General features: G+C 33.9%; 1 protein-coding gene across 1 annotated transcript in view; it reads left to right on the forward strand.

Annotated features, from left to right (window-relative positions):
* LOC150109149 (transient receptor potential cation channel subfamily A member 1 homolog) overlaps positions 1-21,023 on the forward strand; it is a 475,501-nt gene that overhangs the window by 83,634 nt on the left and 370,844 nt on the right. Inside the window, exons 6-7 of the mRNA XM_090411752.1 lie at positions 3,547-3,765; positions 7,983-8,076. Of these exons, the coding sequence (XP_090267878.1) occupies positions 3,547-3,765; positions 7,983-8,076 (313 nt within the window). The remainder of the gene's footprint in view (positions 1-3,546; positions 3,766-7,982; positions 8,077-21,023) is intronic.

Here is a 21,023-nt window from a genome sequence, read left to right on the forward strand (position 1 = left end):
TAACCATTTGTGATAGGCTTCTTTTTTCTTTTTGATTATTTCTTTGATTGTATCATCCTAGATCTTCAGTTTTTTTCTTTTATTGAATTTTTTGGTCTTTCCTAAGCTTTCATTTGCTGCTGCATTTAGTATCGTTTTTATATTAAGCCATTCTATTTCTATTTCTTCATTTTGTTTTATTTTATCTAGATACTGGTTAATTCTTTGTTCATATAGCCATTGTACATTTGTGTCATTCAATAGTCTAGTTTTATAAACAAATGTTTCAATTTTTCTTTCTGTTCTTGTTACTTGTAGCCATTTAGGTGGTAATCTTAATTTTATTTTAACAAGGAAGTGGTCACTGCTTATTTCATATCCTCTGTGAACTCTAACATCTAGTGAAAATTTTGATGTCTTTTCATTTAATATGAAGTAATCTAATATCAATTTCCATCCTCTTGCTGCCCAAGTATATTTATGTATGTCTTTATGTTTATAGAAGGAATTCATTATTTTTAGGTTATTATAAACTACAAAGTTAATCAATTTTTACCATTTCTGTTTAGAGTGTGTTCTCCATGTATTCCTATATTATTATTAATTTTCGTGTTTCCAATTCTTGCATTTAAGTCTCCTGCTAAAATTATGTAATCATTTTTATTTATTTTATTATATATGTTTTGTAGCTGATTATAATAATCAATATTATCCTGTTCTCTTCCTTCTTCTGGGGCATATAAACCAATTATTGTTAAAAAGCCTCTATCTATTTTTATTCTAGCTTCTATTTTTCTTTCATTCCATAATTTATAATGTTTTAACTGTTTTGAAAGGGAGTTATGAATCCAAATCATGACTCCTGCTTGTGCTCTTTGGTCTCTGTCGACTCCACTGTATATCACTTTAAAATTTTCAGTTCTCATAGTTCCTTTTAATTTCTTTTTTGTTTCAGTGATTACTGCTATTTTAAAATTTCTTTCATTTAATAACTGGTCTAATTCTATTTCTTTATATGCTATTCCTCTTACATTCCAGTTTGCTATGTGTATTATATTTTGTCGTTTCTATTTTCGTTTTCCCTTTTCCATTCCAGGGTCGTTTCCCATAGATTCAATCCGATTATCTTTTTCTGTCAGCTTACAAGTTTTGGTAACTTCTTTAAATCTGTGAATAGCTGTTCATTTCTATGTATGGCATTCCTGTGAGCTGCCAAAGTGCCTGATGTTTTTCTTTGGTGGTATGAAATGCCAATTCTGATTTATGTGCCTGTTTATGATACAGAATGTACAGCAAATTTTGTACTGCTCTGGTCGTTCAAAAGAGTAGAGAAAAAATGGGCACCTAAATCAAGATTGGCATTGATATCAGTGAAAAAAAAAAAGGTACTTTGACAGTTCACAGGAATGCTATACATAGACTTCGGCAACTGTGTTCACAGATTTAAAGAAACTACCAAAATGATACAATGTCTAACCCAGTGTAACAAAACCATTCTCATCTTGAACCAGGTTTGATTAGAATATATCAAAGGCCGACATGTTAATTACTTTAGCTATGAGGAAAGTTACTCAGTACATTGTAACAGTGAGCCATGCATCTGACATCTCGTGCTATATTCAACATCCAGTTTAAGTTTATTTGATGTATATCAGTTATTAATTTAGAAATCACTCTTTTAATACCCTTTTTTTCTATTCGTATTTAATCTGAAGATGTACAAAACTAGTAATCAAAGTTTTTCTTTCAGAATATGTTATATGTGGTTCTTACCTAATAAATAACTATAAAAACTAGAAAATAGTCTGACCAAACCATATAGATACAGTGTTATTCTAAAGAAAATTCGGTATAGTATACACTAAAACAAATTATTTCTGATATTCCCATAGTGAGATGTAACAGCACCATACCAGATTAGCAGATCTACAGTTGCTAGAAGTGAACACAAGATATGTTTGCTATCACTCTCACGATGAATCAAGATGGCTGATCGTGCCAATGCAAAACATCATCTATCCATTGGAATGGAACAAATATCCTTTGTGAAGTAATCCTATACATAAAATTGCCTCACAAATAATTTTGTGAAGTACTCCCACCTTAACAAAAACCTGAAAGAAACAATTTTCTTTTTCTAAACCTGTTAACTTCATTACTGCTTTCATTCAAAAGTTTCTCTTATGCACTCAACTTTTTGTGACATATTACAACTTGTGGTCTTTTTACTTAATTGTTTTGCTGTTATGATCTTATTGAGACAATCAGCAAAGGTCATTCCTATGTGCTTTCCAGTTTCCCAAATTCATGGATTGCATAAATTTTAACTTAACATTTGAACTTATTGCTATACTTGTGCAACTGCTGTGTTGCACTGCTACTATTGGTCTCATTTTTAACTAATGTTATTTAAATGTTTGTATTTTATTACAGTTTAGTGGATAATGTTGTGATTAATATATTCTTCTTCTTCTTCAAGTGTCATCCTCTAGAACTTTCAGTCCTTAATGTTTTCAAACCATATTCTCCTGGGTCTACCTCTCCCTCTTTTTCCATCTAGTTTCCCTTCTAATATTAATTTCTGAATGCCTTCTTGTCTAGTTAGATGTCTAAAATATTTAAGTTTTCATTCTTTAATTATTTTCATTAATGTTCTTTTCATTTTTGCTTTATTTAAAACATCTTCATTTTTCATTTTCTCTATCCATGATATTTTCAACATTCTTCTGATCATGCCAATGATCAAAAGAATGAAGAATAGTCCACATTTCGAATGCTTCTCACTTTTCCTGTGCTTCTTTATTTAGAGTCCAAGTTTCACTGTTGTAGAGAAGGCTTGACCAGATATAGCATTTTATTAATCTTTTTCTTGTCTATGTTAATGTCTGGATGTTAGAACAGTTTTCATATCAATGAAGGCTTTTCTTGCTATCTCTAGTCTTCTTTTTTATTTCTTTAAGGGAATTTCCTCCATCTGTAAACATTTGTCCCAAATATATAAAAGACTGAACCTGTTCAATTTTCTTTTGGTTAACAGTTAGGTTTAGTTTCTTATTTATTGTTTTTTTTTTTTTTTTGATATAATCATGCACTTTGTTTTCTTTAGGTTAATAATTAATCCCATGTCTACGCTTCTTTTGTAAATTTCTGTGACTAAGTTTTGAAGATCATCTTCTGATTCAGCTATAAGGACTGTGTCTTCTGCATACCTGAAGTTGTTGAAGTTCCTACCCCTCTCTCTACTTTTACACCCTTCAGTTCTGCAATATCTCTAAAAGCTTGCTCACTATATATGTTATACAGTAAAGGTGATAAGACCATCCTTGTCTTACTCCTTTTTTGATTTCAAAGTTGTCAGAATATGCATTTTTATATCTTATTGAGGCCATTTGATTCCAGTAAATATTTGTAATTATTATTATTATTATTATCTACATTATACATAGATCTTTTTCTTTTAACCCATTATTCTGTAGGATATGTATTAATTTCTTGTGATCTATTGAATCAAATGCTTTGGTGTAATCAATAAAACAAAGATTAATATATTAAGTAACTTCTTAATAGGTGTACGACCACCAAAAGATGACTCCTTTTCACTATGCAAGTACCTATGGAAATGCAGAAGTTGCAGAATTGCTACTAAATGCTGGAGCTGAAGTTCAAGTTTTAGATTATTTAGGTTCTACCCCTCTGCATATGGCCAGTGTTATTGGAAATTTAAAAATTATGAAAATGATTATTGGTGTAATAAAAGACAAAGAAGGAGAAGAGGGTGTTAAAAAGGTAATAAGTGATTTGCTTAATATTTTTTTTTTAATTTGGATTTTATTTCACTATAAAATAAACTCATGGGAGCCACAAAAATAACTTGTTATAGTGATATTTGTTATAGTTAAAGTCAACGGTATATTTAATATAAAATTTTGCTGTATTTTGTGAGCAAATTAATTCTAGAAAAAATTGAATTAAATTTGCAAAGTGGGGTTTGAATCTCAGTTTCTGTGTAGTAAATGCTTTTACAAGTCAGAGAGATTGTTTTTAGAAGCAATAGAAGCCTTGAAACATATTCTGAATCTCAACAAATATGGCTGTATAAATTTGCCTAAGATTTGGGAGACAGTCATCTTAAGACATAACTAGTACCTGCTTTCTCTCTCTGTTTTTTTTTTAATTAAAAAAATTTTTTTTTAGATAGAGGGTGCCTAATTATGTGTTGTTGCTACAATTTTGTTAAACTAGTTCCTTTGTTACACCGTGTTGTTGTAGTCTCGCTTTCTGTGACAAACTGTGATTTTGTGCTCTGAAGATGCTGGTTATAACACCAGCGAAATATCAGCAAGTCCATAAATAATTATTTACTTATAATTCTGTGTTACGATATATATACCATCAAAATTAAACAACAGATAAAATCTCTCCAGCAGAACGTCAAGCAATAAAAAGACTACAAAAAAAAACAAAGATATAATAATTCTTCCTGCCGATAAAGGTAACTCCACTATCATCCTGAATACTGAAGAATATAATAACAAAATGTTCCAATATTATAAATAGATACTTACTCGATTCTTGACAAAGATCCAACTCGAGAACTCCATAACTGCACAAACAACCTTCTAAGAAGAACTACAGAGTTTTCTAGAAATATTCGATTGTCTCTTCATTCACTTCATCCTTTAATCCCTCGATTATATGGATTACCAAAAATCCATAAAGGAAATGTTCCACTGAGACCAATTGTAGAAGGCATTGATTTACCTACTTATAAACTCTCAACGTATTTAGCCAAATCACTAAAATGCTTATTCAGCTCAATCTCTTCTTTCATCAAAAATTCTGTTGATTTTATTTTGAGTATCAAAAACATAATTAGCCATAATTTCCTCGAAATGAGGAAATTATGGCTAATTTTGATGTTGTAGCTTATGAGGTATCCACTTGAAAGGAGATACAATAACTGGAATTCGTTTATTCAAACTAACTCTCTTTAACATTATTTATTAACAGAATTATTTTGAATACTTGCTTTTATCCACTGAATCAGCTAGCCATGCACAGTTTATAAATGTGTATTCTAGGTGGTCAAAACTACTTTCCCTCTTCATTTCCCTCTTCACAAATGTGCCTACAAAAGAAGTTCTTACTCTGTTAAAAGATAAATTATCAAAAAAAGGAATGTCTTTATTAACCCATTGTTAATTCTGGTTATTTCCAGTTTAAAGACATTATGTACAAACTAAACTTTGGTTTAGCCATAGGTAATCCCTTATCACCCATACTGGTAAATTTATATTTGGAATCATTTGAAGAAAATGCTATTTCTTCTTTTTTCATCGAAACCAAGATTGTGGGAAAGATATATCAATGACATCTTCCTAATCTGGAGTCTTTAAATAATTTCTTAGACCAATTCAACAGTCAACATCCCAAAATCCAATTTACTGTAGAATTAGAGACTGATGGCTCTCTTCTGTTCCTGGGTGTCAAACTCACTCATGTTTCTGAGAAATTAAAAACCTCTGTTTACAGGAAACCAACTCTCACTAATAGATATCCCTATGCACGGTCCCATTACTGTCCACCTCAAATTTTATTTCTACGCTAGGCAAATGTGCTCGCACCTTCTTCTATGAAGAAGATATTAACTTCAATTTCTTCTTACAACCTTTCAGCAAAATGGTTATTAAACAAACAGTTAATAAGCTACCATTTAATCCACCTCTTCACCATATTGAAGATAGAAATAGTGAAGGGCTACATATCTCTACCGTGTACCAGTTCTGTTTTGCCAAAATTAGACCAAATTCTTCAAAAATATAACACCCAGACTTCTTTCACTCCTCTACTTAAACTCTGTTCCTTTCTCAGTACACCCAACAAAAACATAACAACCTGAAATATCCCGGCGTTTACCGTATTTGGTGCAACTGCAAAATGCCTTATTTTGGCCAGATGGAAAAATCCATCGGATTACGTCTAGAGGAACATAAAAGAGACATTGTATATGGCAGAACCAGAGTAAGTGCTCTGTCGAACCATGTCCTGAATTCTGCTGACTCTAATGAGGAAATTTCTATCATTCATCCAGTCTTGTGGGACAAATCAGAAAATATCTTTCGATACTATGATGAACTGGAAAAACCTTTTGCCTTCTGCAATGTTTGTTGTTAGTTCCCCCCCTTGTTATGCACCCAAAGAAGTCTTCTACAAAGACTAAACTAGTTGTGCAGTGTTCTCCTTAATTAAAATAGTGTTTCTATTTATTATCTCTTGGCTTATAGTCCTTTAATTTATTTTTTAAAAAATATGTCTCAGCGGAATAAATCAGTTATATCATGTGTGTGTGTGTGTGTTTTGTAAATTTCGTGTGTTCTTCTGGCTAGTTCTTTTCATGGGATAAAATCCAAGTTTCTGTCACCTCAATATGAGACTAGCTAATTTAACCTTCAATAGAAAAGTCCTGAAAAAGGATCTTCATGTGTCCTACACACAGGATTTAAAACCCAGATCTTTTCAACCAAAGGGCTTTGTTGAAACTAACTGAGCAGAGAGGATTTTTGCACTTCATATAAATGGAGTGTAATTTATAGTGCATCTTATAATTCTTTCAATTTTATAGAATCATTCCGTGGAGAATTTACTGTTTCAATAGTAGCTTTTGAAGTATCCATGTGAAAGGAGATACAATAACTGGAATTCGTTTATTCAAACTAACTCTTTTTAATGTTATTTATTAACAGAATTATTTTGAATACAGTGAAACTCCGAAGTTACACGGTAGGTGGGACCAACAAAAAGTGCGTAAGTCGAATTCGCATAACTCAGGGTATAATTTTGCATGTAATTTATATATACAAACATACAATTGGGACCAAAGGTTTACAAAAACACCTATATTTTTTAAGAAATATAATCATAATTGTAGTTTTTCGTACATAAAAAAAAAGAAAGTTATTTTGATGTCGATGGTTTCATAAAATCTGTCTTTTTCTTTGTCATGCAAAATTTCTTCATAGCAAGCTAATGATTTTTTTATTCCTTGCCTTGTGGCTACAATTCGTTCCTCGTTAGAATCTATGTCCTCCAAAATCTGTAAACCTTTCTTTTATGATTGTTCTTACTGTAGATCAAACTTCTTTGCTAGCTCACAAATTTTCATTCTGCCTTCAAAATCCTTAATAATGTTGAGTTTTGTTTCCATAGTCAATGTTTTTCCTTTCTAGCTAGCTGTAGAAGAATCGGACTTGCTTCTTTTGGATGACATTATTATTTTTTATGTGATAAAATTTTTATCAAGAACATAACATTAAACAATCGAACATAACTATAAAAATCGTGTATGAATGGAGACCACGCGAAACACGTCAGTGCTTGTTCACAGCATGTGCGACACTGGTGAATGCGGCTGGCACCTGAAAGATACGACTAGTGGTGAGGCGTGAAGCAGGATGGGAATACGTACATATAAGAAACCACGTAACTCCAGATTCGCGTAAGTCGGGGTATGACTGTACTTGCTTTTATCCACTGAGTCAGCTAGTCATGCACGGTTTATAAATGTGTATTCTAGGTGGTCAAAGCTATTTATTATTATGGGTTTAATAGGCAAGCTTAGGTGTTGAACATAACTTATCTTAACTGTATTAACCATACCAAATGAACTAAATTATAAAAAAAGATTATTATAATTTTACACACACACACACACATATATATATATATATATATATAGAGAGAGAGAGAGAGAGAGAGAAGTTATAAGTATTATTATGGGTCTTAAATAGCCGCTTCTTAACAGATGCATTATTTTTTATATTCTCATGACCTTAATTGCATAATCATAATTACAACCTTCTGTTTTTTTCTTTTCAGATTAGTGGAAACTAGTGCACCCTGGTTTTCACTATTCTGTACTTTGCATAGTCTTTCCATTTTATCAGAAATGATATACTGAATGTTTATATTAATTTGGTAACTGAAATTATACCACTTCTTTCTAGAGTCTTACATATATTGATGATGCAGAAAACACTCCTCTTCATCTTGCTGTTGAGAAAGGACATAAAAATGTAGTGAAGTATCTTTTACAACAAGGTCAGTAGTGTTGTAAGTTTGTTTTATTTATGTATATATGTTTTTAATTTAAATATAAAGAGGAATAATACCACCATTCTTTGTTATCCTCTGATAATTTTCTTTTCATATTGTCATAATCCTAATTTAATGTAGGAAATTGCACATTCAGATGCTAAAAAGAACTTGAGATATTACTTTTGGGATGGCCATGGAACACTATCGCTTAGTTTGGAAGTCTAAAAATTTATGAAATGGATAGTCAGTCCACCATGAACTTTGTGTGTGTGTGTGTGTGTGTGTGTGTGTGTTTCGTGAAGCCCACTTAGTCTACAGCAGTGTTTCTCAAAGTGTGGTACGCAAAAGGTCTTCGGGGGTACGTGGCAATTTTCAGCTATATATCATTTACGCATGGAATCATTATTAAGAAAAAACAATTATTTTAAACATATATATTTCTCAATAAATTATATATTATGTATGAATTCTACTCAAATTACGAGTTACTATCACCACGACGTTCTGGCCTGGCGATAGTAACTCACTCCCTGCGGTAAACAACATGCCTTCCCCAACATCTTCGCTATACTGAAGATGCAAGAAAAAACAAGTAGTTTTATTGTATCACTGAATAAGGTACAGAGATATTTGCAGTCTGTGTAATATATTTCCCAACAAATAGTGCAATTAGAGACAACTGGGATAAAAACGGCACTAACTAATGAATCGCATTTCCCCTCCAACAGAAACTGCTGTATAGACTCAAGCAAAACCATATGTTGCCAGTGCAACATATGGTTTTGCTTAATACCACCCTGTAATGAAACCAAGAGATATATAGTGAATGTGTTTCGGATGTTATGGAATTCGGTTGAATAGAATTAGCATTTCAACTCAACTTGTTGGCTTGCGTTTTCTTTGGTTAACACGATCTTTTGTTAATACCGTACCAATCATATGCACTTCATCATAGCTGCTCTATCTCTACTGGCCTACCATTGCTGTCTGTTTCGAGCTCTGCTTTTACTTCTCATTAGTCATTTGTGAAGGATTGTCCGCTCGGTTAGCCTAGTGGCTTTGCGCTTCGCAACCATATGCCTGGGGAAGGAGTGTCCCAGTTCGATTCCCGTTGAAGACGTGAAGAACTTTAGGATCTTCCTCAGACATAGCCAAGTTAGCCGGTCTTGGGTATGGGCAGTAGGTTTTTTTTTTTTCGCCAGTAGTTTATCTGGCGTTTTTCATCCCACAAGCAGTCAAACCGGCCCCGTGAACATACGCCTCTACAGCCAAAAATATCCCCCCCCCCAGCAGCAGACCAGGCGACAGGTCGGTTGGAGTGGCACTAACAAGTGGTCGCATCTAAGTAACATGTGCACCCCGCATAGGAAGCGGGAATAACGCATAGTGGAAGAAGAAGTCATTTGTGAAGGATTGGAATTACGTATCTCAAGTCTTGCAAATTACTGGTAATTTTTGCTTGAAATAATGGGAAAGAAGATTGGTAAGTCGCACCATTTTCAGTTTTTTTCTGAAAACTTCAATTTTTCTGAAACTGAATTTTTTAGCTTTAATTTTGGGAAAAAAGTAAGTTATATTCAATAAATACAGTAATTTTTTTAGCTTTCAAATTCTTAAGTATGGATCATTGGTTAAAGATTTTCATGGATGGAAATGAAGAGGGGAACCTAATTAAAATTTTGTTCTATTAAAAATAAATCATATTTTTTGTTTACATGAACATATAAATTCAAATAAAATAGACATTTACAATGAAATATACATTATTTATTTATTTATTATTTTAATAAGGGGATACTTGGTAATAATGAAAATTTAAGAAGGGGTATGCGGATATCTGAAGTTTGAGAAACACTGGTCTACAGTAATGGTCCTCAAACTTGCAATTCCTATGGACCCCTTTTCTCTACATGTTATTTTTGTGGAACCCTGTTCCATATAGCCTGCTGTAGTGCACATTTAAAAAAATTTTTAGAATTGTAATATTTTATTTTAGAAAAAATAATATAGCAACAAATAAGGATTATAGTAAACTGAAAAGGACATATTCGGTGGCAGTTAAACACTTAAACAGCCAGTGTTCATCTTGGCATGGCTCAGCTCAGAACTCTGGAATCTTATATTCCAGAGAGAACATGGTTTGTATAGATATCTAAAAATCTTGGTGTGATATATATATATTTTTTAAAATTAAGATTTTAAATTTATTTTCATTAATTAAATGTAAATTGACTTTGAAAATGTTTTGCAAAAAAAAAAAATGACAAGAATTAGAATGTGATTAAAATTATTTTTGCAGAACCCTACATACAGTTTTATGGAAACAGTTTGAATATTATTATTATTATTAAGAGAGACCTCCAGGCAGTCAGGAACTTACCGATGGAGGCCATACTATTCGCACCAGCTGTCATACATGTTTTTGAATTCATTCAAGCTACTTACACACACACAACATCCAATGGCAATCCATTTCAATCATGCAGTACTCTATGAGAGAAAAATCTAACCCTAACTCCCTTATTGACAGCATTTATTGTCAATTTCCATGGATGCCCTCTTGTCCTTTCCCCATCCTATATAAAATGAAAAATTCAATCTACTGAAATTCTGTGTAGCCCTCTCAGAAGTTTGTAAGTCTCAATCAAGAAAATTACTAAAACTCCAAGATCCCTATCCCAATCAGTTTCATCTAGCACATCTCACCAATATAAGTCATCAACGGACATCTAATCACATCAAACTGCATGACCTTACATTTATTGACATTAAATTGATAGTCATTTTCACATGCCCACAGTTCCAGCCAATTCAAATCATTCTACAAGTACATACTGACTACTAAATTATTTAAGGAATTTATAACGTATGCTGAAATATTAATTAAAAGAAACTTTAATAAATACCTCCTATATTTCGGCAGTGTCACATTGCCATCTTCATGGGAACATACAACTATGACACGTGCACGCAAGCACTACAAAACCAAATGAAGCAGAAAAGAGAAAACTACTGTTGTTCCAAGAGTCCTAAGGTACCCCCTAGCGGGATATATTGGGTTGTCTTGGCTGTTCGGCTGAAGTTCTCAAGATGCAAGCTTCCCAAATTTGGGGCAGTCTCATGCATCCATATTTTTTGAGGTTTGGAAAGTTTTTTAGAGGTGAGGCTGATTCCATGAACAATCTTTCATATTTAAATTCTGCAGTGTATTAACGTGGCTTTCTTCCAACGTATTCTGTGGCGGTATCCAGATTATGGCCTGCAAGTCCAGAGTGGCTGTACTGGTGAAACGGATGTAGTCTTTGTGTTCCGAAATCCTGACATTTGCTGTCCTTCCTGTTTGGCCAAAGTAGGACAGTTTACAACTTCAAGGGACCGGATATACCCCAGGTAGATCTAGGGGAAGTGGTGATCTTTGGTGGAGCAGATAAGAGATGCCACTTTTTTTATATGGTTTGTAACAAGAAGTTGGGTCATATTTTTTTTTAAGATTTTGGCTAACTTTTCAGAGGTGCCCCGGATATAGGGAATGGTGATGGATTTAGTGTAATCTTTATTATGAAGGGGGGGGTTGGATTAACTGGTTTTATTATTTTTTTTAGATGTTTTGGGGGTTGTAGCCATTAGCTAAGAGTGTTAAGGATGTGGTTTAGTTCAGTGGTTAGAGCATTGTCATCTGAACAGATTCATTTTGCCCTGTTATGTAGTGCTTTTATAACCCCATATTGTTGTGACCAGGGGGGGGGGAATTGCTGGTGAATGTATCTGCCTGTATGGGTGGGTTTTCTGTAAACAGAGAAAACCAAGGATTCATCATGCTGGCGAGTGATTAGAGTGTCTAGGAAAGGGAGACTGTTGTTTTCCTCTTTTTCTAGGTGAACTGGATTCTGGGGTGTTGGTTGTTTAAGTGTATTAAGGAGTGGAATGTATCTGAGCCATGTGGCTAAATAGCGAACGCATAATCAACGTAGCGAAGCCAAACAGTGGGTTTTTGTGGGCTGAGTTTAAGGCTTTCTCTTCAAAAGTCTCCATAAAGAAGTTAGCCAGGGGTGGGGAGAGTGGTGAACCCATGGCTGTCCCCTCTATCTGTTTGTAGAATTTTCCTTGCTAAATCAAATAGCCTGAGTTCATTGTGAACTGAAATAGCCCGATCTAACAATAAAGCATTAAGCTTACCTGTGTAGTTGATTTGGTTGACAGGTAAGCTTAATGCTTTACCTGTCAACTAAATTAAAAAAGAATTAATGAACATCAGTATTATATTGAATACATGAAACCTCAAAAGTCTGGTCTGGTACAACATAGTATCGACACTAAACACAGTATCCAGTAGGATGAAGCTCATCTTCTCCATAGAAGCAGGTTTAAATATGAATGCCTTTTCAAAGAAAGTTGTGAAGCCATTTTACATTGGCCAAAACTGAATCAGAACAATCGTTTTTCCTTCCCCCCCCCCCCAAAAAAAAGTTTGAAAGATTCTTATCTGATGTAACCATCAAAAATAGTTTTCAATAATATTATTTATTAATATTCATTTCTAGCACACTGCAACAGTTTGTAATTAGTAAACCGCTGACTGCTGTATGCACCTTGTATTTCCTTTTCTTTGTTTTGCTTGTTTCTGTGCACTGATGTACTGTTATTTTCAGTACAAAATATCTGTATACTTTCATTTCATTAAAGTTAATTACTGTGGTTATCATGTAATTTATTGTTTAACTGTTGGCTTATGTAATTGAAGGAAAGCTGTGCAGCAAAACTGTTTTTAATGTTGTGTGAAGAATACATTGATGGTTGCATAGTTAAGTAATGTATTTGATGTATATATTTGCGTTTTTTGTAAATTAAAAATTTTTGTTGGTTATGAAATGTTTTAAGACTCAATCTCTTAATGGGTTACTAAGGTTATTTAAGAGGTTGATATATATGAGATATCCTGGGATATGAACTGGTGTGCAAGTATCCAGTGGGATGAAGCTCATCTTTTCCATAGAAGCAGGTTTAAACATGAATGCCTTTTCAAAGAAAGTTGCGAAGCCCTTTTGCATCGGCCAAATCTGAATCAGAATAATTGTCTCTCTCTTTCTCTCTTCCAAATGTTTGTAACCATCCAAAATAGTTTTTAATAATATTATATTTATTAATATTAATTTCTAGCACACAGCAACAGTTTTTAATTGGTAAACCACTGACTACTGTATGTATCTTGTATTCCCTTTTCTTTGATTTGTTTGTTTCTACGCACTTAATGATGTACTGTTATTTTCAGTATGAAATATCTGTACTTTCATTTCATTAAAGTTAATTACTGTGGTTATTGTATGATTTATTGTTTACAGGCATGCCACATTTACCTTTTAAAGATAAGCCAACAGTTATTATCCTATTATTATTATTATGTAACACCTCCAGGGAGTCCAAGGACTCATCGAGAGAGGGCACCTACTTTACAACTCTCTGTCTTCACCAACCGCAACTACCTTCATCATCTACACCAATGCCATCTATTTTCACAGACAATCACAAACATCCATGCCCACAGCAGGATTTGAACCCACAGCCATTTGACTGGAGAGCAGATACACTAACCACTCGGCCAACCAGGCCAGCACAAAACTTCTAGAATTTCAGTTTCTTTCTTCTTACAGAAACTTTTATTCTTTTTTGAAATCATGCTAGAGAAAAACTAACATAAAAATTACTCTATATAACAGCAACATGAATCAGTCAAATCCTTCTTGCACCTTAAAATTGCGGAATAATAATAATATTATTATTATTATTATTATTATTATTATTATTAAATCTGGTCTTCATCCATGACATTCTATAACTTCACTTTCTATATCAAAGTAACAGCATGCTCCATTGAATATACTACTAAAAACTGTATCAACCATATCATCATTTTAAAATGAATTTCTGTGTGAAAGTTCTCAACATTCTTTTTAAAAATTTATCAATAGTTTTAACACTTCAGAACAAATTTGCCTTCTATACGAAATTGTTAAAAATAACTAAAACTATATAAGCTGTTAGAAATCACTTATCAGACTGAGAATCCTAAGTAAACAAACTTTACTGGGCTCATTTCTATGTGGAGTGGCAAGCAAAAAAGTAGTCTTTCAGTTTCAACTGAATTAAATCCTGTATGGATTAATAATTATAATAAACGTCACACTTATCTTTGTATAAGGATTATCCTCTCTCAGTCTTCTATTTTTAACTTTTCTTTTAATTTCTGTCCTGTTTTCATATGTTGAAGACACAAACTCCACAGTTTTTCTCCTGCTGTGTTCATTTCCTGCTCTCAACATCTAAACATTTTACCAATGTTCTGTAATGTTCTTTTCACTTCTGCACTGCACATGCTCCAAAATATAATAGAGCAACCAAAACTAAACACAGAGTTGATGACATTTCTTCCTTTGCCGAGGTAAGTTTGCTTAATTATTTGCACCATGTAAATACAGCTGGTAACTTTTGCTTCCCGTCCCATTGACCACATATTTTGTAAACATTTGTCTACTTACACATTACAAAACTTTTGAGAGCTTATAGAAAATTATAATTAAGCTCTAATATTTTATAAGACTTTAGTAATCAAAATAGAAATAACATTTATCATGCACAGATTTGGTCGCCAGGTTTTCATGGTGATGAGGATATGTTGGAAAGGGTCCAGAGAAGATTCATAAAGGTGGTCAGTGGTCTTTGGAATGTGGAGTACATGGACAGATTGAGAGAATGTAAGTTGTAGAGCCCCATGAATAAGCGGAAGAGGAGAAGGGACTATGATTGAGACATATAAGCTAGTCAGGGGTTGTTATCGTGTGGACATCGAAGAGATTTTTCATAGAATGGGAGGGGGGGGTAGATCAAGAGGCCATGTGTTGAACAGAGGAGTGAGGAGTAGATTCTTTGCATGGACTGGTTGGTAGGTGGAATACATTGCCTGAGTGTTTTGTGTGTTTAGACAACACACTTGAATCAATTTAAAGCATGGTTCAATGAGCATTGTGTGCAATAGTGTGTACCTTCCATGATGACTCTCTGACTCCATGTAGGTCAAATATTAATAATAATAATTTCAAAACATGTTCATGACATACAAAAATAAACATATATTTAACTAACAGCTTTACAAATACTGCATTACTAACCTCTTAACTTTAATTTGATTCATTTTTATAGTTTTAACTTGTAGGATATCTGAATTTTAATACAGATATCGCAAAAAATTCATTTACTACCATTGTTATGGCACGTCAGGACTGACATATCTTATCTTGAACACCCCTTCGCACAAGATGAGATGGAAAAAACCATCTTGCTATATAAAGGCATTACTCATAACATCTACATTCTCATAACCTCAGCAAGTATGGCTGCATCAATCTACCAAAAATTTGAGAGACAGTCATCTTAAGATAAACTTCAATCTATCAACTATAAAAAACTTTATCCAACATCAGAATGGCATTAAATTAGTACTTCAGATCTTCAATAAGAATTGTTTCATACATTCATTATCATGTAAATAAAAGGAGTTTTTGTAATAAAATACCTTTTATGCAGATTTTACAAGTATGCTAGATCCCACTAAAATATTTGTCTATTAAAAACTTGGTGTTAATTGAAATGGAAATAATGTTTTTTTTTTTTTTTTGAAATTATTGAATATTGTAATATCAGAAGTTTTGTGTAAGAACAAAGGAAATTACATATAAGGTAAATTGTGTTTAAGTATACCTCTAGTCAACTAAAATTCCAGACAGATTAAGGGATTAAGTCATGACCTGAGGCCACTGCAAACGCAAAGGTTCTATGTTACAGGGGGGTTTCCTGTCTAAATGCACCAATCGATGAGTGTGATGGGTGCAGAACATCAGGGTACCCAGAAGACTATGATGTAAGAAAAATGAAGGTCATTGGAACGATATAAATAGGAGTTTGCTGTGTCGAGACAGGACTTGCTTGGAACTCGCAGTTGAACTCCCAGTCCGTTCGTGGGCAGGAAGTCATGAGGTTCCGACGAGAGAGAGAATTCGGACTCATGACAATATCAAAGTCACCGTAAGCCGAGGAGTTTAGAAGAAAGCACGATGCTTGTTAACGGCAACTGAGCTTCACTCGAATCGTGGGTGATGAGTTGTTATCCTATTCGAAGACCTATATTCACGGAGCAAAGGCCAGAAGAACGAAGCAACTAAAGCATGTCGTATTAGGAGGAACCAGATGCCGAATTTCCAAGCCATAGGAATTAAATTGTCCGCCAATAACAAGAAAGAAGTTTTGCAAATTACGAAAGGGATGTTCAGGTACAGTGACCATGTCTAACAGGAACAAGAAGAGATAATCAGCTATAGAGGACCAGACTTCATGAAAACTAAGAAATTTCCATTATTTAGTCAGAAATAAACTTAGATTGTGAAGGTGGTTTGAATTGATGGAATTGTTTTAAAATTAGAGTTGCAGGACTTAAGGCCTTGAGCTAACAATTGAATTAATTTACTCTAGGTAAGAGAAAGCCTAGCTGAATTGTATAGTGAATCTACTTGCATTTATTTGTTGTAGTCATTTCTTAAGGCTGACTTTTTATATGTTGCTGATCTGATTATATGTAAAGTTAAGAAATGTGGATAAAATTCTAGACAAGTATTCCTGTTAAGATTCAAATGATTGTGGGAAATGAATGTATAACTTATATTGAGTTGTTAGATATAGACTAAATATTAGATTTAAGTCAGATTAATTTGTGTATTTGTTGCTTAGTAATGAATAAATTGTTTTTCTTGTCAGAATAACTTGCCTGATCTTTAAGTCGAATGCACTACTCATAAAATCGAACCTATGTATCTTGAAGTAGATATTTCCACGACTACAAAGTAAGAAATATGTGTAATTTAGTATAGAAATAAGTTGAAAAGGAAGGAGCTGTGTGTGTCGTACTGCGTGTACTATTCTTCGGAGGGAGATACTCCTCTTATCCTAGAATTTTGTGGCACAGCTGACTATCAAACAAATTTTACAAAATTCAATTTAGAATAAACACCAGTAAATCAGACAGAGAGATTGGCTCCAGCCCAAGGCACTTTCTTTGTTCTTGACGTCTTGCATACATAAGCCTTACTATTTACGGCCACAAGATAGAGGTAATAACATAACTGATGATAAGTCGGAAGTATAGTAAAAGTTAAGAAGATAAATTTCAAACGAGAAAACGTAGAATTTTATAGATGCGCAGCTGAACAAGAATTGATTAATAAGAATTGCATAATAACAATAATTAATAGATTTTAACACACTCATATGTTGTAACATAGTGTTGTGCTCTGAAGATGCTAGTTTGAAAACTAGTATAGCCAGTTCATAAATATATTTTGTTTTTATTATTTATTGTCTTGGTGTTGCAAAACATGAAAAATATGAGATGAATAATGTCTATTAATAAAGAATAATGTCACTAGTGCCTGTTCAGAAGGTTCAATGATATCCTTTCCCAATCTTCAAAGCGCACTTAACTTTTCCTAGTTAAATGCCACGTCACTTCCCATCGTCATCATTCATCTTACTGTTCCCACCCAATTAGTACACATTTGCATGTTCCTCATATCTCATGTGAGAGAGATAAAGGGACAAAACCCACATGCTATCCTTTTTTCTTTTCTTTTTTTTTTTTTTTTTTGTAGCTAACAGTTCTCTTCTTTATTCCTTCTGTTAAATTCATTTCTTTCTCTGCCAATCTCCTGTAATACTACCAGTCAGTCTGACCTTCTCATTTCCTTATATCATAAATATTCTTTTCCAGTGTTCGGAACATACTTAACTTTTCCTTCAACTTCAGTCTTCATCATCATCAAATTCCTGACATGTACCCTCAAGGGGGGCACAGGATATGATAGTACTACATGAAAAATTTACATCATTACTAACTTCCTATCTACAGTTTTCCTCCAAATCAGTCTGTTACTTGTCAAGACTCCAATACTATTATTATTATTCCTGACATCTCCAAGGAGGCTGAACACTCATCGTGGGAGGACACCTACAACTGTCTCATGCATTACACCGAACCTCTACTACGAATCAACGCCATCTACCGTCCACCACCACCACAACTGGTATTCTATGCCTGTAAATTCCATGTGTTCTGAAGGGGCGATTTGTCTGTAGGTGGGATGAAAAACCCAAGTTTCTGGGAGAATAAACCCCGTATGAGATCGGCTAACTCACCTTCAATTGAAAATCTTCCAGATAAAGATTCCTCCTGTCGCGACGAGAATCGAACTCAGGCCTATTCCAATCAAAGAGCGCAATGTACCGTCGTTCTTCCAATAGCGCTACGGAGGCAATTAAGGACATCTGATATTATCATTATCAGATCTTTTATTTCTATCGTCTAAGGCGCATTGTACCGTATCAATCCACCTATATCTTGGTCTTCCTCTGGGTCATTTTCCTGCCAACCTGGTAGAGAACACTTGTTTTGCTAATCTTTCTTCGCCCATTCTGTTTAAGTGACCATACCACCTGAGATTAGCTCTGCTAATGCATTCCTGGATGCTGACAATGTCAAGTTCTTTCCTAATATCCTCATTTTTAATATGATATTGCCATTGACGCCATCTGTTCACACCTCTAATCTTTCTCAGGACTCTCATATCTGCAGTCTCTAGTCTTTGGTCAAATGTTTTACTTCTAACCCAGCTTTCAGACCCATAAGTTAAAACTAGTTTGAACACTGTCTTGTATACAGCTAATTTAGTGTTCTGACTAATTTCTCTCTTATTCCATATGAATGTATTCAGTTGACTTCCTACCATACTAGCTTTGCTGCTTCTGTTGTCTATTTCCACATTTAATTTACCATCTTCAGTAAAAATCGTTCCTAAGTAGCTGAAATGTTTTACTTGTTCCACAGGTTCTCCATTCACAGCACAGTTGACATTTTCAACAATTCTACCTATTTTCATTGTTTTGTCTTTTTAATTCTGACCTTCATACCATATCTATTACAGTAGTTATTCAGTTTAGTCAGGGAATATTCCAAACTTGTAGTGGATTTATTTATAAGTATAATATCATCCGCATAAAGCAAAGAGCTGACATTAACATCTCCAATTCTGATATCATGTTTAATACCACTTTCCTTCATAATGTGATCCATATAAATAATGAATAACAGAGGGGATAATGAACATCCTTGTCTCACACCAGATTTAACATTAAACCATCTTCCTGTACTTCCTTCAATTCTAACTGTTGACTTACAACTTAAATACAGACTAAGTATTGATTGATATAATGCTCCATTGGCACCATATAACTGTAGCATATTGAATAGCTGCTCCCTTGACACCTTGTCATATGCCTTTTACAGATCGACAAAACTTAAATACAGATCTTTGTTATATTCCCATGCTTTCTCATCTATTTGTCGTAAACTGAAGATCTTATCCTGACAGCCTCTATTTGGCCTGAATCCAGCTTGTTCTTCACCAAGCTTTTCTTCCACAATTCTTCTTAACTGTTTCTCAAGTATACTTGCATAGATCTTGCCAGGAACACTCAGTAGGGAAATACCTCTGTAATTCTCACATTCAGTTTTATTTCCCTTTTTATATATGGGTACTATGAGAGCTCTACTCCAATCATCGGAAATTCATCCTTCTGTCCACGCTTTCTGAACTATGCAGTGCACCCACTGTAAGACTTTTATACCACCATACTTCAGCATTTCTAGTCGAATATCGTCTACTCCTGCTGCCTTTCCACATTTCAAGTCTTTAATGGCTTTTTCTACTTCAAGTATGGATATGTAGTCCTGACTGTATGCGTGTTGAGTGTTTTTTACCACTGTGCTATCACTGCTTGTTACATTTAGCAGTTTTTCAAAGTAATTACTCCATACTTCAAGGATATCTTTTTCTCCCGTTTTCATATCACCTTTATCATCTCTAACTGCTTTTACAGCGCTCTTTCCTCCATTCCTAAGCTTCTTCAACAACCTCCAGAATATCTTACCACCTTCTTGTTATTTATTTTCCATGTTCTTGCCAAATTCCTCCCATTACTTTTGTTTAGCTAGTTTTACACAGTGTTACGCTTTCTTACATTTGTCTCAGTATTCTCTAAGAGCAAAAGCTGACTTATTTGCCAGGAAATTTTGATATGCTTTCTTCTTTTCTTTCACTGCCTCTTTAACTTCCTGTGTCCACCATGGAGTTCTGAATTTTCTAACCTTGCAGACAACCTCACCAAATACCTCTCTGGCTGAATCAATCAGGGTTTTCTTCAAGGCTTGCCAATGAATCTCTAAGGTTTGGTTCCTGTTCTCAAACTCTTTTATTTTTTCTTCAATAAGCTTTGTGTATTTTGGTCTACTGTTCACATCTGAGAGCTGCTCAACTTTTATTCACTTTAAAACTTTCTTACATGTTATTCTTTTCAATATGAAATTCAATTTTATCCTGCTCAACACTAAATAGTGATCACTTCCAATTGCAAATCCTCTGTACATTCTGGTGTCCTGCAATAGGGAGAAAACATCGCTATCAACAATAACATAGTCAGTGAGAGTTTTCTTATTCCTTCCCTCTTCTCTCCATGTGAATTTCTGCACATTTTTATGTTGGAACATGGTATTAGTAATAACCAGTCCATGTCCTGAGCAGAAAGCCAACAGGTATTTGCCATTATTATTAGCTTTGCTCTTTTCTCCAAATTTTCCCAAAATATTTTTGTATGTCTAACAATCATTTCCTACTCTGCTATTTAGATTCCCAACAAAGACCAACTTTTCCTTTTTCATTGTGTCAGTTGCTTTTTCTAAAGCATCAAAAAATTCCTCCACTTCTACCTTAGTAGAACCTTCTGTGGGACCATAGGCACAAATAAGTCTCATTGTCCAATTCCATCATCATCAAATTCCTGCCATGTACCCTCAA

Source organism: Typopeltis vanoorti, chromosome 2 (genome assembly GCF_054136105.1).
Source record: "Typopeltis vanoorti isolate ZY-2024b chromosome 2, IOZ_Tvanoo_1.0, whole genome shotgun sequence".
Classification (NCBI taxonomy): Eukaryota; Metazoa; Arthropoda; class Arachnida; order Uropygi; family Thelyphonidae; genus Typopeltis; species Typopeltis vanoorti.